This window comes from Ochotona curzoniae, unplaced genomic scaffold (assembly GCF_017591425.1).
Source record: "Ochotona curzoniae isolate NIBS_2020 unplaced genomic scaffold, NIBS_Ocur_1.0 patch380, whole genome shotgun sequence".
Taxonomy (NCBI): Eukaryota; Metazoa; Chordata; class Mammalia; order Lagomorpha; family Ochotonidae; genus Ochotona; species Ochotona curzoniae.
Window position 1 is genome coordinate 371,387 of NW_024466951.1, and position 15,626 is coordinate 387,012.

Genomic DNA, 15,626 nt, shown 5'->3' on the forward strand with positions numbered 1-15,626 from the left:
TAACAACAATAACAATGAAGTACAGACTCCGGACTACAGCACTCTGGGTTTTGGAAGCAAAGGCCCCACTGACCGGCCCGGCATTCACTCCTAGGCTGGTCACTGCAGCCCCCTGTTTAGAGCAAGACATTCCCCATACTGCTAAACTTGCCAGCCTCTGGCATCCCAGTACGGTCTTTCTTCCTCTTGGCCTACTAAACTTTGATCATCCCTGAACTTTCACTCCTCCATATAGCCATCTGCACTTCTGTCCCCATACTGCCAGTATCACTGTCCCTTGGTTTCTTACTCTGGCGGCACTGATGCACGGCTGTCACTCAGCCATCAGAGCACACTTACCAAGTTCTGGGTGCTGGGGACAGGTTGTTCCGCCCTAGGGCAGCTCCCATCAGGCTCGTGGCACGGGCCAGGGCATTTGTTTCTCAGTCCCTTGCAGGGCCCTCACAGGCCCAGGGCTGGGCAGCATCCCACGGCCAGCAGACGCCCCGAGGCTTGAGCCTTCTGCAGTTATCTGTTTCACTGAAGACAAAAGCACCCCAGCACCAGGCCACCAAGCTGTGGGGAACTCTTCCCAGTATTTAAGGGGCTCTCAGGGAGGCAAGGAGGGTTGTGGTTTCCTGGATCCTCCTGCCCAAAGCCCCTTCTCCCTGTGTACCCTGAGCTGCTGTGTTCCTGGCCCTGTCCCATCACAGATCCTGTTTTCTGAACCACCCCAGGGCTGCTGTCCTTCATGCTTGCCCGGCCTGTCACCCATCAGGCCAGATGTCAGTGAGTCCACTTTCCCTCCCAGAACCTGCGGGCAGTTGGGGTTCTGCTGGCCCTCCACCCCACGGCGACTCGGTCTCAACAGCGGCCTTCCTAGGCCTTTCCTCAGGCAGAGAAGGGGTTGATAGCCATTGTGTTGTCCTCTTTAGATAGAGTTCCTTTGCTGACTTCCTTTCCAGGAGCCAAGGAGAGCGCCCTCCATCCCCCTGCTCTGGCTCTGTTCCCTCTGGGTTCCTAATCTCTCTGTGGGCTCTAAGGGGCCACACCTGGAAAAAGGACAGGGTGTGAAGGCAGCAGAGATCTCCCCTACCCCACCCCAGGGAACAACCATAATGCTGCTCAGGGAAGCCTTCCCAATGGGGGCAAAAGGGGGTGTCCATGGGGTTTGGTGTAAACTGCCTTACAGCTAAGACCACAAGCTGCTGAGGCCAGCAGACTCCACCATCCATCTATCCATCTGTCTGTCCATTCCTGCCACACTCGGGTAAATTGTATGGGCTGTGATCCTGGCTTGGACTCTGGACTCCAAGAGTACCACTTGGATGGGACAGCCAGCCAGCATCACAGCCCTGGGTCACAAGCGAAGGAAGGAACAGACAATGACCATTAGCTGTGTTTGCTGGGGTCCTCCCCACAAGGGCACCCCACTGCTCTGAGCCTTAATCCCTGGAGGCGGGATTCCCAGGCTGAGTCACCAGAGACACAGGAGCTCTTGCAGCATCTGGAGTTTCCCTGGCCCCCTCCCAGGCACCCTGAGCCTGGGCTGCAGGACGCCAGGGCAGCTTTGTCCCGCGGGCTGGACTGTCTGCCTGTCCTGCCTGTCCTGCCACAAGCCCCCAACTCTTCAAAGGAACTGAGGGTGCTGATGCACTTGACTGATGTCCCTGCAAGAGCTTGGGGTAGGGTGAGGAGTGTCCAGGGCTACCACTGTCCACCTTGACCTCAGGTCCTACATGCCAGGGATAGTACTGGACTCGGCAACCTCAACCCCAAATCCAAAGGCTCCCCTGGCTCCCATCCAGCTTCAGCCCACAGTCCCCTTTTCCTATTCCCCCCCCCCCAGGCCCCAGACAAGGGAAGGGAAAGAAGTGGCCAACCCTTGGGCCTACATTCCTTTGTGATGACCACAGGCTACTTGCTGTCCAACCATCCCATCTCACAGTTTTCAGGAACCCACAGGAGAACCCAGCCCCAGAGGCCCTGGGGCCTCTCCCACAGATGGGGGTCTCCCAGGGGTGCAGCAGGGTGTCCTTGCAGCCACCAGAGAAGCCTGTGATTGGTGCCATTCCTTCACTCGCTGACTCAACCAGTCCTGTAGCCCTTGATTTGGGACCGCAGGACTCAGCAGGTGGACCAGATGGGCGCCCCCAGTTGCGTGGGGAAACTCCCCTCATATGTAAGCAGAAAAGTACCCAAAGAGACCATTCCAGCGAGAAGCACGTTTATTCATCACGCGAGGACAACGTGACGGGATGCAACAGTGGACAGCACAGCTGGGGACATTCCTCACATTCTGTGTGTGTACCTGCTCCTAGCGCCCACTTTCCCTATGTACACCCCCAAATGCCCACGTGTTCAATTCCCACCCCGCGTATAAACATCCTTCCCGGGAGGGCCCCCGGGGCAGGTGCCTTCACGTGGGGGCTTTTCCGGGGCCGGTTTTCCCCCGGTTCCCGCTGGAACTTCCAGGGGAGCTGCTGGCCGTTGCCCTGGACGCACGCCCATACCCCGCCGTCTCGGGCTGCACAGACCTCAGCGCTCCCGGCGCAGTTCCCGGAAACTCCTCGATTTCCCTGAGGCCTCAGCAATTGCAAGAAATCGAAACCCACGCCCCGCCCCCTCCGGCGCGGCCACGCGGGACTGGGTGCGGGGCCCAGGGCCTGGGTGTTCGTCAGCCGCTCGCACCGCGCCTCACATGGCGGGAGCTCGGCAAGTTTCTGCCCGGGTCGAGGATCGCTGCGCCCGGGCGAAGGCTGTTGAATACAGGGTGCCCCTCTGCGCGTCTACTGTGTGCAGCCAAACCCTGAACGAGGGGAGGAGGAAGAGGAGGGAAGCTTGGCCTCCGCTCCCCCGCGCGTCGCTATTTCCATCCTGCGGTGGGGGACGCGGGAATGCCCAGAGACGTTGAGCAACTCGTCCGAGGCCACACAACCTCATTTAAGCTGGTTGCAAAGACCAGCCGGGCGGGGACGCAGAAGGAAGTGCCTAGACCGCGGGGCAGGTGCGCCACCTGGCCCGGGCGCGGCAGCCAACCTAGCTCGGGGTAGGGAGGGCGGGGACGGTCCCTGGCAGCCACCTGCGCGGCGCTGCAGGGAGACTTGGCGGTTTCCCCGCCCTTTCCAGGAAGCCAGCCACCCCGGAGCAGCCGTTCACCTCGACTGCTTCCTCCCCTCCAAGTATTGGCCAGGCCAAGAGGTGGCAGTTGGCTCCAAGGGCCTGCGCCCCCTCCACTCTCGGGGCCACGACCGTGCAAAGTGCGGGGGGCGGGCAACCTTCTGGAGGAGGGGTTCCCAGCAGGGCGCTAGGGTGTGTGTGTAAAGAGGACTGCCACCACCCCCGACGACGGCCTCGCTAAGGCCCTGCGGCCCCAGGGGGTGAACCGGCTCCGGAGGCCGCTTTCCTCCCAACGCTGTGTTTATAAGAAATGAAACTCCGCCCGGGCACCCGCTCAGCCCACGCGGTCACCCCGCCTCCGGCGGGGAGTTCCGGAGCGGCGGACGCGGGAGGAGCTTCTGAGCCCCCGAGACGCCTCGGGACCCCGGGCGCTCCCTGCCCCTGCGCGCGTCAGGCCTTGTGCTGCGTCACGGTGGGTTTTCACCGAGGCTCTCCGCGCGGGGCGGGGGGCCAGGTCTTCCACCCCAGCGCAACCCCGAGTTGACCTGGAGCCGCGGCATGACTCCCACGGGCGTGCTGAACGCGTCCTGTCCCCGGCCGAGCCCCGCACGGATAGGCTGGGGACGCCTGGATTTCATCCTCTGGTTTTTGCGTGAGATGTCATTTTGTGCCTGAGATGTCTTCTCCGCATGCCACAGTTGGAGACTCACTTGTCTTCATCTCAGATTTGCCGTGAAAGTGGAAAGTTGGGCTACCTGCGGGCGGTACTGCCCCGCACAGTGCCTGACTCTGGGTAGCAGATCTCCCAGTGACAAAACAAATCTCACTCCAGCTCTCCCGGACCCCGCCTCCCCCAACCCCGGGTTTTCCCTAAAGCTAACTTCTATAAGTTGTGTAATTTTTGTTAGCTGTTTCCCTCCCAACCCCCTCCCGACTCCACCCCAACCTCTGTCTTAAAAAGTTTAAGAGGAAGACCCAGAAAGAGAGTCCTCATCAGCTGGTCCACTTCCCAAACGCTGACAATGGCCAGGGTTAGGTCAGACCAGAATAGGAGCTGCAAGCTCAACTCAGGCTCCCACGTGGCTGGCAAGGACCCAGGAACTTGAGCCACTAGCATTACCTCCTCGAATCTGCCTTGGCCAACAATGCCAAGCACTCCAAGGCAGGCAGAGGTCAGTGACTTCATCTCCAAATTAAATGCCCCGCCCCACTCTGATTTCCTTCTTTTTTTAAAGGTTTATTTTACTTGAAAGAGTTAGAGAGAGAGGACCTGGGTCAATGGCCTAGTGGCTGGTTCATCACCTTGCAGACACTGGGATACCATATGGGCACTGGTTCGTGTCCTGGCTGTTCCACTTCCCATCCAGCTCCCTGCTTGTGGCCTGGGAAAGCAGTCTAGGATGTCCCAAAGCCTTGGGACCCTGCACCTGAGTGGGGGACTCGGAAGAAGCTCCTGGTTCCTAGCTTTGGATCAACTCAGCTCTAGCCATTGTGGCCATTTAGGGAGTGAACCAGTGGACAGAAGATCTTTCTATATTGCCTTCTCTCTGTATATCTCCCTTCCTAATGAAAATATGTAAATCTTAAAAAAAAAATTGTGGAGAGAGAGGGAGAGACAGAGAGTTGATGGTAGGTGGTGGGTGAGTGGGTGCTGTCTTCTACCACCTGGTTCACTCACCAAATGGCAAAAATGGCTGGAACTGAGATGCTCTGAAGCCGGAAGCCTGGCATTCCTTCTGGGTCTTCTTTGTGGGTGCAGGGCCTCAAGGCTTTGGCCCATCCTCTGCTACTTTCCCAGATAATAGCATGGAGCTGGATGGGAAGTGGTGGAGCCCATATGGGATGCCAGTAACCTGTTATGCCATGGTGCTGCCTGCTCCCCTCCTCATTCCTGAGCACATTTCCTATGCCATGCCCACGTCTGTCAGCAGGGAATTTGGCCACAAGTGTCCGTGTGGGAGACAAGTGAGAATCCTGGGAAAGGAAGAGCATCAGACTCCCGGCAGACATTTGACAAGGATTTCCTGAGTGTCTCCCTGGGTGCCAGCTGCCCTGTCTGGGAGAGCCTGCACTGTACCATCACTTTAAAGTGATCTGTGTGTGTGCATGGTGTGTGTGTGAGTGTGTAAGACACAGAGAGAGGCAGAGAGATGATCTTGCCCCCAGCATCCTCACTGCTGAAGTTACCTCCCAGCAGGCCTTACCGGCAAGTCAGCCCCAAGAGTCGAGCCTATGGTGGAGACACAGCAATGGGCTGATCACCCAGAGCTGTGGATGGAAGGTGTACTGAGAGTGGGACAGGAGTGAGGCTGGAAGGTGGGGGTGCCGCCCGGGGTGAGGAGCCTGCACGGCCTCTCACAGAAAATGCAGACTTTGCTCCCCAGCAGGTGATAAGGGAAAGGACAGCAGGGGCCAGTGACAGGCTCAGGTAGGGGAATGGCCAGCTGGACGCTTGGTGGAGATGAGGCATTTGCTGTGGGCCCTGCAGAGGAGACAGACGGATGTGGATGTGTGTGCAGGAGCCGGGGACAGGAAGTGGGACCAGGAGAGAAAGAAGAGTGTGTTAGTAAGAATGCTGGGAGACAGGGAGGAGGAGGCGGGTGAGCTCGGAGCGGAAACGCAGGGGGCAGCCTGCACTGCCGCTGACACTGCTTTGGACACTGTTTGCTGTCTGCAGGAGTTGGGTGCTGTACCCAGCTTGGGCTTGTGAAAGGACAGAGTTACAGACATGATTGTAGGCAGAATGGGCTGCTGTGTGTGAGTCATGAATTGAACAGCTTCCACTCTACAAAAATACGAGTGAGAATTACCTGTGGGTTTTGTTAACATGGTGGCGGGGGCAGGAAGCATACAAAATAATGAGGGAAAATTTTTAAAATCCCTAATTGGTTAGCATCAGAATATTCCAAAGCAGAGGGGACTACCTGATTATGCAGACTCAGGTGGTATCTGTTTGCTTCCTTAACATTTTGGCTTGATTATAGACTATCTAGCATGAGTGACTCCATTTTGGTGTTGAGGCCCAAGGACGGGAGCGCAGCACAGAACGATGGCCGCCTGAGTCGAACGGTTTTGTTTGACATTCTTCATGACAGTGGACTTAGGCAGACATTATTTCTCTGATGAGAAATGGAGCCCAGGAGTGGATGGTAACTCACCTAGGATTACATAGCAAGAGATAAAGCACAGCACAAAGCCAGGCTTTCTGACTTTGAACTGGGTTCTCTTTTCATGCCCATCTAGTTACCCCCCAAGAGTAGAAGAGCTGTCTGTGAGATAGAAGGCCTGGCTGCAGCGTGTGGAGGGGGCATGCAGACGGCTCTGGTAGACCTCACGTTAGGGAGAACACTGGCGTCTGTGTGCACAAGCCCTGCCAGCCTGGCCTCCCTGGGGAGGCCAGACAGAGGGGGAGGCTGCCATAGTAGCCACCCTGTGGTCCTGGGATGTGACATGGGAGCTTAAAGCAGGGAAGGCAGAGCTACATGGAAGAGGAGGTGGAGGATGCAAAAGACTTGGCCAGGCAGGAAGCCAGGATTAGAAAAGGGAAAGTTGGGGGACAGAGGAGTCCTGGGCAGCTAGGCAGAGAGAAAAAGAAAGACAGACTCTGTGAACAGGGTTGCGGGAAGATGCCTGACAGGCCATGGGAGTCACCTGCCAGGAAGCAGGGCATGGCTGGAGGTGGAGAAGATGAATACTTTGTGTCAGTGAGCAATGAGTGCAGGCCAGGTGTGCTAGCTCAGCATCGCAGGCGGTGTGCCTGAGGCAGATGTTGAGGCAGGAGGCACCAAGTAAAACCCTCGGGCACTTGACCAGGCTTTTCACTTTATTTTCACTGCTTGGGTAGAGCAACCCACATCATGATAGGCAGATTTCCAGACTTTCTTACGAATCCCTAAGGCTACAAGAGAGCAAGAAAAGCCAAAGAACACTTTCCAAGACGTAAAGAATAGTTTCATCCTAACACTGGGGAATTTCTCCTGAGCCAAAAAGTTATTGGTGTGCATGGACATTTAGCTAGCAGTGGTGTCTGTATTATGAAAAATCGGAAATAACCTAAATGTCCTGCAACAGGGGATTAATTGGGTAAATTTTCATTTAGTGTTAATGATAGAATAATATGTGCCCATGATAAATGATACTGCAGGCATGCATTTCATGACGGGGACAGCTGCCTTGTCCATCGTCACGTCTGAACACGTGTGGCTTTGAATGAAAGTTTGCGTTTTACGCATTGTGTGCAGTCTCCTGCTACCTTCACAGGGCCACTGTTGTCATTTTCACAGGCCACCAGAGACACTAACTTCCTCTCCCTAATCTCACTCTGAATTTTTTTAGCACCCGTCAGGTTCTCGGCAATGGGACAGGACGTGAATTCCATGAGTCAAGAAGTCGCTTGTTTTCTATTCTTCTGGCTCAGGAGAACTTGGCTTTAGTCAGATTCTCATTCCTACGTACGTGAGGCACCGCTAACTCCCCTTGCCCCTTTTAGGGCCTCGGTGCCTTCCAATTAGCTTAGCACCCCACTGGGCCCCTCTGGCTCCCCGTAGCTCCTGACATAATACCGTCTGTACTTACAGTTCTAGCCTCCTGGGAACCAACAATGTGATTCTGGGGTACAGAATCAGATGAACCCTTCTCTGGCCTCTGTGGCAGAGAGGTCAGTAGAGTAGCTGACAGATGGAATGCACTACCAAAAGGTCTATTTTTAAACAGCATGGTGGCCAGAGGGCGTGGCCTCAGAGGGGAGAGTCGGGGTGAGGGGAGCGACACACCTGGAAGGGCACTAGCTTTACTTCTGAGTCAGCAGGTGGAGGAAGTTGCCTGCTGGGCCAGAGTTCTGGATGGAAAATGCTGGCCTGGCCCAGTCTCTGGGAGGGCAAGGTGGAGTCAGGTAGGGGGAGCGGGGGTTGTGGAGGAGAGCAAGGTCTAAGCTTCAGGTGCTGAAGTTGTGGCCTGGACCTAGATCCATCCCTCCATCTATCCCAAGCCAGCTCCTTATCGGTCATTCCGACTAGTGGCTCAGAAACACCTGGGAAACCATTCGCTCCCCACTCCGCCCCACCCACCCCAGCGCCCTAGCCTCTCAGAGCTCTGTCTGCCACGCACTCCCCACCTGACCCGGCGCGGGGAGAAGTACCCGGTCACTGTTAGGACCAGCAGAGCCCTTGACAGTCAGGCAGCACCTGTGGCGCGAGCAAGACAGGCGGCGTTATAAGTATCACGTCTCCCGCGTCCCAGCGACCCAAGTCATGCTGCACGGGAGGGTGGGCTTTCCTCTTTCCGCGTTCTTAACTTCCCCAGAGCAGGTGTGTGTAGGGGGACAGGGGTAGGGGTAGGTGTAGGTGCGAAACCCTCTTGATATTCCATGAGCCAGGTAGTTCTTGGGGAACTCAGTCTCGTCTCCGCAGCGGAGGCCGGCAGGGTCGGTCTACACCTGGGTCATCCTCACCTGGGCGGGTGTCACCACTCCGCTCCCCACTCCCCGAAAGCAGAGGTGAAAAGGTGGCTTCGGCAGCTGGCAGGTCGTGAGGGTGCAGGAGGGGGTGAGTGGCCTCGGGCGGGGGCGGGGAAGCGGCGTCCGGCCTCCCTGCTGCCCGGCCAGGGGCGGGGTGGGAGGCGCGGGGCGGGCCAGCGGTCGCTGCGGGGCGCGGCGCCCGGCCGGAGGGGTGGGGAGGAGCAGCCGCCCTGTACTTCCCCTTCGCCGCTAGCTTTACAACAGCCTGATTTCCCCGAAATGATGAAGCTGCGTCGGCCAATGGGCGCCCGCGCGGCCCGGGAGGAAGGCGGGGCCCGGCCTGGGCTGGGGGAATCCCGCTAAGTGTTTAGATTGCTCTGCGGCGCCGCTGCCCTGGCAGAACGCGCCACTCCTTCGTCCAGGCAGGACGTGCGCTTGAGCTCAGCCGAGCGAGACCAGCCGTGGCCAGCGGCTCTGGGACTCGGGCATCCTCCGCCCTTCTCTCCGCCGCTCCCGCACCCGCGTCCTGCGAGCCTCGCACAGCCACCTCTCCCGGCCGACTGCTCCCGCTGCAGAGGTGAGCACGCCTTCGCGGCGGGGAACTGTGGCGCGAAGCCCACGGGCACGGGGCAACCAGGAAGCTCGGGCCGAAACCCTCCGACCCCGAGCGGCGCGGTTGCAGCCGCGGGCGCGGGAGGGCGCCCGAGGAGCTGCAAACAGTGGCGCGGGCGGGTGGGAGGGCGGGCCGCGCGGCGTGGACCGCCCAGCGGCCGCTTTCGCAGATCCGAGTGCGCGGGGCCGCCGGGGCGTCCGGGTGGTCCGATTCTCCTGCCGCGTGCATCCACGCGCGCCTTGCCGGGGACGCAAGTGGCGACCCCGGTTGCGTTCCCAGCGTCCCAGGGTTTGGGCTCACCTAGTTGGTGCCAGGGTCTGCCTGACTGCCCCAAACGGACAGCTCGAGGGGGCTGCGACCTGCGGAGGGTGGGGGTCGCTGCAGGAGGAAGAGCCACAGCTGTTACTTGGGCTACTTCTCTGCAGGAGGGGAGACCGGTCCAGAAGGGTTCTGTCCCCAGCTCAAGAGTGGTGGGCACGGTGGCCTGTGGGTGCCCATTAGGGAAGGTGCACAACTGCTGGCCACAGCCCAGGTCTGAGGAATTAATAATGACACCCAAAGAAAAGAAGCCATTCCCTTCCCAAAAGGTTGGGATTTTTGAAAGGAAACTTTTGAACATGAATCCTGAAACCTGTCTCCTCCCAAGACTGCCTGGGAGGGATGGGGAAAGGGGCCAGGCAGTCAAGAAGGGCTGGAGGCAGCCTTGTTGGCCCCCCAGGTCCTTTCCCCCACGCTGGGGAACTTGGTTCCTGAGTGTGGGTGGGCAGGGGAGGTGGGGTAGGGCAGTGCCCAGGGACTGCTCAACAGACTCCAAGCAGGACCTTCCCATCTTCTCTTTGCAGGCAACATGCCCATCCCTCGGATGCGCATGAGACCATGGCTAGAGATGCAGATTAATTCCAACCAGATCCCCGGGCTGATCTGGATTAATAAAGTGAGTGCTACTTGTGTGTGTTTTTTTGTTTTTCTCCTGCCACCGTATTCTTTAGCAGAGCATAGCGGCAATGTAGTTCCAAAAGGGGAAGTGACAAGGGGGCAGGCAGATGTGTTTCCCATTGGGTCTTGCCATGTGAGGCCCATCTGAGCCGCCCCACTTGGCTCACTCTTGCCTTTCTCCCTTTCTGGGTGGGAATGTGTGGAACCCACCTAAAGGCACCAGCAGCAAGACTCCTCTAGTCTCTGGGGTGCTCCTCCCCTCCCCTGGTCGAGGGGATTCCTACAAAGATACATAGCCAGCCCTCTCCAGAACTCTTCCAACCCAGGTGGGAAGGCACTAGCTCTGCAGAAGACCTGGGAACTAATCTCATACTGAGCTGCTTTGGCCCAGGAAACCTATAGAGGGCACACTTGGGGGCAGAGTTGAGCCAGGAATCTAAATAACAAAAATAGCATTCATCTTTGCTGTCAGAGTGTTCAGGTGTCATTGAACCCTTACAACAGTTTCTGTCAGGTGGATCCCATTAGTACCACTTTTTCAGGGCAGGGAACTGAGAAGGCATTGACAAACAGCTAACATGATCACTTTTTTAAAAAGCTCAAATCAGAACAGTCGTAAAGAAACCCATACCAGTAACCCCCAGTAGTAACAGTGAGACCTCAGTCTTCATCTAAGATGTATTTTCTCTGACCGTGAGCTGCACAGGCAGTGTCCAAGGTCACACAGGTGGACAGCCCCTGAATCTGGTTCAGGGATGGTTCCTTTGGAGTGTGCACAGAGTAGGTTCTTTCTATGCTGTGCTGCCAAGCCAGGGACGGGCGTCGGAGCTTTGGAGCCAGTGTTGCAGGGATGCAGCAGGGTAGGAGCTAGGGAGGACAGAGCTCCAGTCCCCTGAGGAGCCGGAGGCCCCCCACTCCCTGACCCCCAGCCACATGTGTGGGGGTGGGGGGACTGGGAGAGGAAGTCAGTCTTTCCTCGGGCCTGGGGAGCTCTGGGCTGCTGGGAGCTGACACGGCCTTGTTTGTGTGTCCTTCAGGAGGAGATGATCTTCCAGATCCCGTGGAAGCACGCGGCCAAGCACGGCTGGGACATCAACAAGGATGCCTGCCTGTTCCGGAGCTGGGCCATTCATACAGGTGAAGAGAGGAGGGTGCCCTGGGGCTCCTGATGGCGGCCCAGAGCAGGGGGTAGACTTGGGGAGCTTGTGTCTACACTGAAAGTTCTCCCTGGCCAAAAGAAGCTGTGAGAAGAAGGTGGGAGCCCAGGTAGTGAAGGACACTCCCACCTACCTTTCTCTTGGTGTGGCTCAGGGTCCCTGGCCCCAGGTCCATGTGGTTAGCCACTCTTATTTCTGGTTTTGCTAACCCTCTGGTCCCTAATAAGAAAGACATGGCCTGGTACACAGAGAACACACTTTCAGTGACATGTGAACTCTAGTGCTCCAGGCAGGACCTCTAACATAAACCTCTCAGATATGTCTGGGTCAAGCTCGTGCCTAGCACCTACAGATGGTGTCACCCAGCAATCCCTGCTGGTGTGACCACGGCAGGCCCGTGGCCACCTGACAACTCAGGAGTACTTCCTCCTCCCCACACATGGCCCTGACGACCCTCCTCCCTCTGCTGCTCTCTAGGCCGATACAAGGCAGGAGAAAAGGAACCGGATCCCAAGACGTGGAAGGCCAACTTTCGCTGTGCCATGAACTCCCTACCGGACATAGAGGAAGTGAAGGACCAGAGCAGGAACAAGGGCAGCTCGGCCGTGAGGGTGTACCGGATGCTGCCACCTCTCACCAGGAACCAGAGGAAAGGTAGCCAAGAGCTCTGGCTTTGGGGAGGGGAGGGAGGAAGGAAGCAGGTCAGCTGGGGCTAGTATGCTTCAGCCAAGGCTGACAGCCTGTTTGCGCCCCACAGAGCGAAAGTCCAAGTCTAGCCGAGACGCCAAGGGCAAGGCCAAGAGGAAGGTGAGTGTATGGCTAAGCAGATGGGCCTTTGGTCCCTGGAGGGTCACAGTGAGCAGTGGAAGAACCTCTGCTGCTTTGTCCCTTAGCAGTCCTGTGGAGATTCCAGCCCGGACACCTTCTCTGATGGACTCAGCAGCTCCACCATGCCTGATGACCACAGCGGCTACACGGCTCAAGGCTACATGGGGCAGGACTCGGAAGTGGAGCAGGCCCTCACTCCAGGTGAGGTGGGCCGCGTCTGGTGGGAGGCCCTGCAGGGCGGTGGGTGGCTCCTGTCCTTGGAGGTGGGAGACATCATGCTGGCGGCTCCAGCCTTTCGGAGCAGGCTGCCTGGTCTTGACCCTGTGCCTTCTGCCAATCCCCAGCACTGTCGCCATGTGGTTTCCACCCCTGGCCAATCCCTGCGGACATCATGCCAGATAGCACCAGTGAACTGTACAACCTCCAGGTCTCTCCCATGCCCTCTACCTCTGAAGGTGAGTGGCCCTGACCTGGGAAGGGCTTTGTGAGGGAGAAAAAAGTTCAGGGACCCAGCTAAGGGAGCTGCCCACTGCCAGCCCCTGCGGGGGTGAGGCAAGGTCCTGGGCCTTGAGGAGGGCTGGTCAGGGTGGGCTGAAGGCCAGTGGTGGGGTGGTGAGAAGAGGGAATGTGACCTGGGCCTGGGCCTGCTATTTGGTCAGAGGTTGCTTCTCACGCTTCTCCTGCAGCCCAGTGTTGGAGGTTGAGGAAGGAAGTGAGGGGGTGGGAAGAGGCGTGGTCTCAGAGTTTGGGAGGCTGAGTCACCAGGCCATGTCCTGTTCTGGAATCTCCAGGGCAGGCATATGTCCACTGGGAGACCAGGGAGGGAGCGAGGAAGATAGAGTGAAGGGGCGGTGGGAGCTGGTGAGGCTAGAACCGCAGGGACTCCAGCCCACTTCTCTGGTCTTCCTCATTCACAGCTGCAACAGATGAGGATGAAGGAGGGACGTTAACCGAGGACATTATGAAGGTAAAGGCCCTTGCGTGCTGGGCACTTTTGAGGCAGCTGCCGCCCTCGCCTGGCTGCTTGCATGGTCCAAACAAGTGTCTCGTGTGCATGGCCGGGGACCATGCAAGCTCCGTGCTGGTGGGAGAGCTACACAGGCAGTAAGGGCAGGTGGAAAGCGGGTTTAGGTCTTGGCTGGTTCCGAGTCAGCTGCTGTCAGTGTCAGGTCCCTGGCCTGTGTCCTCCGCCCCAGCACACCCCAGCCCTGCTGGTTTGGGAATGCACATCAGGTTTCAATAATCAGCCTTCGGGCTGGGTAATTTTTTTTTTTTTTTCCAGCAAACTGTCCTCCTGTGTTTTTGTTGTTGTTTTTGTTTTTTTCCTGCTTCAGCTTTAAAAGCGCACATAAGATTTTGTAGCAGTTGCACCCTGGCCCTTCTACTCCTTCCTCAGCACAGAAAATTGAGACACGTGCATAGTTCCTTATCTCTGGTTTTGCTAGTTATTTTTCTTGACCTGTTATGCTAACCCTTGCTTTATGCAACACTCCCAGCTGGTGTGTCCTTACAGAGTTGGGAGGGAGGGTAGCTGTGGCAGAAGGAGGGCAATGCATCAGGGGCCAGAGCAGCGTGTCAGGGTGACTCCGCACTGGAAGGCATCTGATGATTTCTTGCTCCTGTGCCCCCAGATGTTGGAACAGTCGGAGTGGCAGCAGACAAGCGTGGATGGCAAGGGCTACCTGCTTAATGAGCCTGGGATCCCGGCTACTGGTTTCTATGGAGACTTTAGCTGCAAGGAGGAGCCAGAAGTTGACAGCCCTGGAGGTGAGAAGCTCCTGGATCTCTTAACGCACCTTAGAGAAGAGAGAACTTTGTTGAGTAGGAGTGGGGGAAGGCAAGTGGAAGGTTTGGGGTTAGCGAACATCCCTTCTGACTTCATCTGGGGACATACAGCCTGTAGATCACTGCTTCCACTCCTAAGATTTGCTCAGACGCCAGTTTGTGTCCCCACGGCTCCATTTCCCATCCAGCTCCCTGCTTGTGGCCTGCGAAAGCAGTGGAGGATAGCCCAAAACTTTGGGGCCCTGCACTGCTTGGGAGACCTGGAGGAAGCTCCGGGCTCCTAGTTTCAGATCAGCTCAGCTCCAGCCATTGTGGCCACTTGGGGAGTGAATCAGCAGATAGAAGACCTTTCTCTCTTCCTCTTCTTTTCTTTGTAGATCTTTCCAATAAAATAATAATACTAATAATAAATCTTTAAAACAAAGTTTTTCTAAAAAAGATTTGCCCAGAGATGTGCTTACTGCTGTAGTGTGCATAGTAAAGACTGTTGGCGGGCAGGTGAAGGTGAGGGCAGCACACTCTCCTCTCCCATCCTTACACAGTGTCCTTCTCACCTTCTAGGGGACATTGGTCTGAGCCTACAACGTGTATTCACGGATCTGAAGAACATGGACAGCAGTTGGCTGGACAACCTGTCTTCCTCAGTCAGGTTGCCCTCCATCCAGGCTATTCCTTGTGCACCATAGCGGACACCCCTGGATGAGCAGGACTTGGTGGCTGCAGTGTGGAGCAGCTGGACTCCTGGATGGCCCCACTGTGGAGTGGGGGTTGGGGCCCCCCTCTTCGGGTCGGTGGCTTCTCAGGGCCTGGCAGGCTCATCTCGAAGGGACAAGCTCACCCTGCTTCCTGGGAAGATGGGTTCTGAGACTGATGCATTGTGTGAAGGGCTTGGACGGGAGTACTCCTCTAGGTCCTCTCTCTGAGTCCAGCTGCCTGGAGAGGGTCTTGCTGTCACTAAACTGGCCCGAGGGGAAACAGACAAGTGACCTCAGAATAGTACCTACCCCCGGGGCTGGCTCTGCACTAAGAGGTGATTGCACTAAGTGAATTCTATTCCCAAAGGACTGCCTCCCTTCCCAGCTGAGCCCTGGGGACTGCTCCAAAGCCAGTGAAATGTGAAGCAAAGAAGGGACCCATGGCATGGTGCTCCCTCAGCCCTGCTCCCTGCTATGGCTGAGGGGCTTGGGAAAAAAATATGGCACTTTCTCTGTGGCCCTGGCCTCGTTTCTGCTCAAAGGTGGACACTACCGTATGCTCCAAGCTCCTGGCCTTTGCATTTATTTATATAGTGCCTTGTCTGGTGCCCAGTACACCCCCTTGGGCCCTGGGAGGGAAGTGGGGAGCACCTCGGTGTGACATTACAAATTGGAAATGCCATCTAACCACTAAGTCTTGTGTGACTGCATATGAATATATGTGTAAATATGTACATTTTTTTTCTTTTATAAAAGGCTAATTGTTTATGAGGGGCATGGTCTTTTTTCTTAGAAATTGTAGATGATTTTACTTTTATGGAAGTGTTCAGATGGATTCATGGTTGGCTTTCTGCCTGACCTTGACTCTGGAGTAAACTCAGGCACGGGTTCCTTGTTAAAAAACCCTTTAATATTCACCGAGAAAGTGACAGGAGCTGCTGGGTGGTGGTACCGTTCCCTTGGTCTTGGCTTCCTAGCTTTGTCTAATGAGTTGATTTCTAGGCTCCTGGGTCTACGGAGTGTTAGGTTTTCACTTCTGAGGAATGTCATAATTTCTG

The 15,626-nt window shown here is 56.8% G+C and overlaps 1 protein-coding gene across 2 annotated transcripts; it reads left to right on the forward strand.

Moving 5' to 3' along the window:
- Window positions 1-8,944: 8,944 nt before the first annotated feature.
- LOC121167516 (interferon regulatory factor 1) lies at window positions 8,945-14,896 on the forward strand. Of its 2 annotated transcripts, none has more exons than XM_040996972.1 (10): window positions 8,945-9,131; window positions 10,010-10,101; window positions 11,141-11,240; window positions 11,738-11,914; window positions 12,018-12,067; window positions 12,154-12,289; window positions 12,433-12,543; window positions 13,006-13,055; window positions 13,720-13,855; window positions 14,435-14,896. In XM_040996972.1, the coding sequence occupies exons 2-10, from the start codon at window positions 10,015-10,017 to the stop codon at window positions 14,557-14,559; spliced, it is 972 nt and encodes a 323-aa protein (XP_040852906.1). In that variant the 5' UTR covers window positions 8,945-9,131; window positions 10,010-10,014; the 3' UTR covers window positions 14,560-14,896. The 2 variants fall into 2 exon arrangements, with proteins under 2 accessions (XP_040852906.1, XP_040852907.1); XM_040996973.1 differs by having other exon boundaries at window positions 12,157-12,289.
- The last annotated feature ends 730 nt before the right edge of the window (window positions 14,897-15,626 follow it).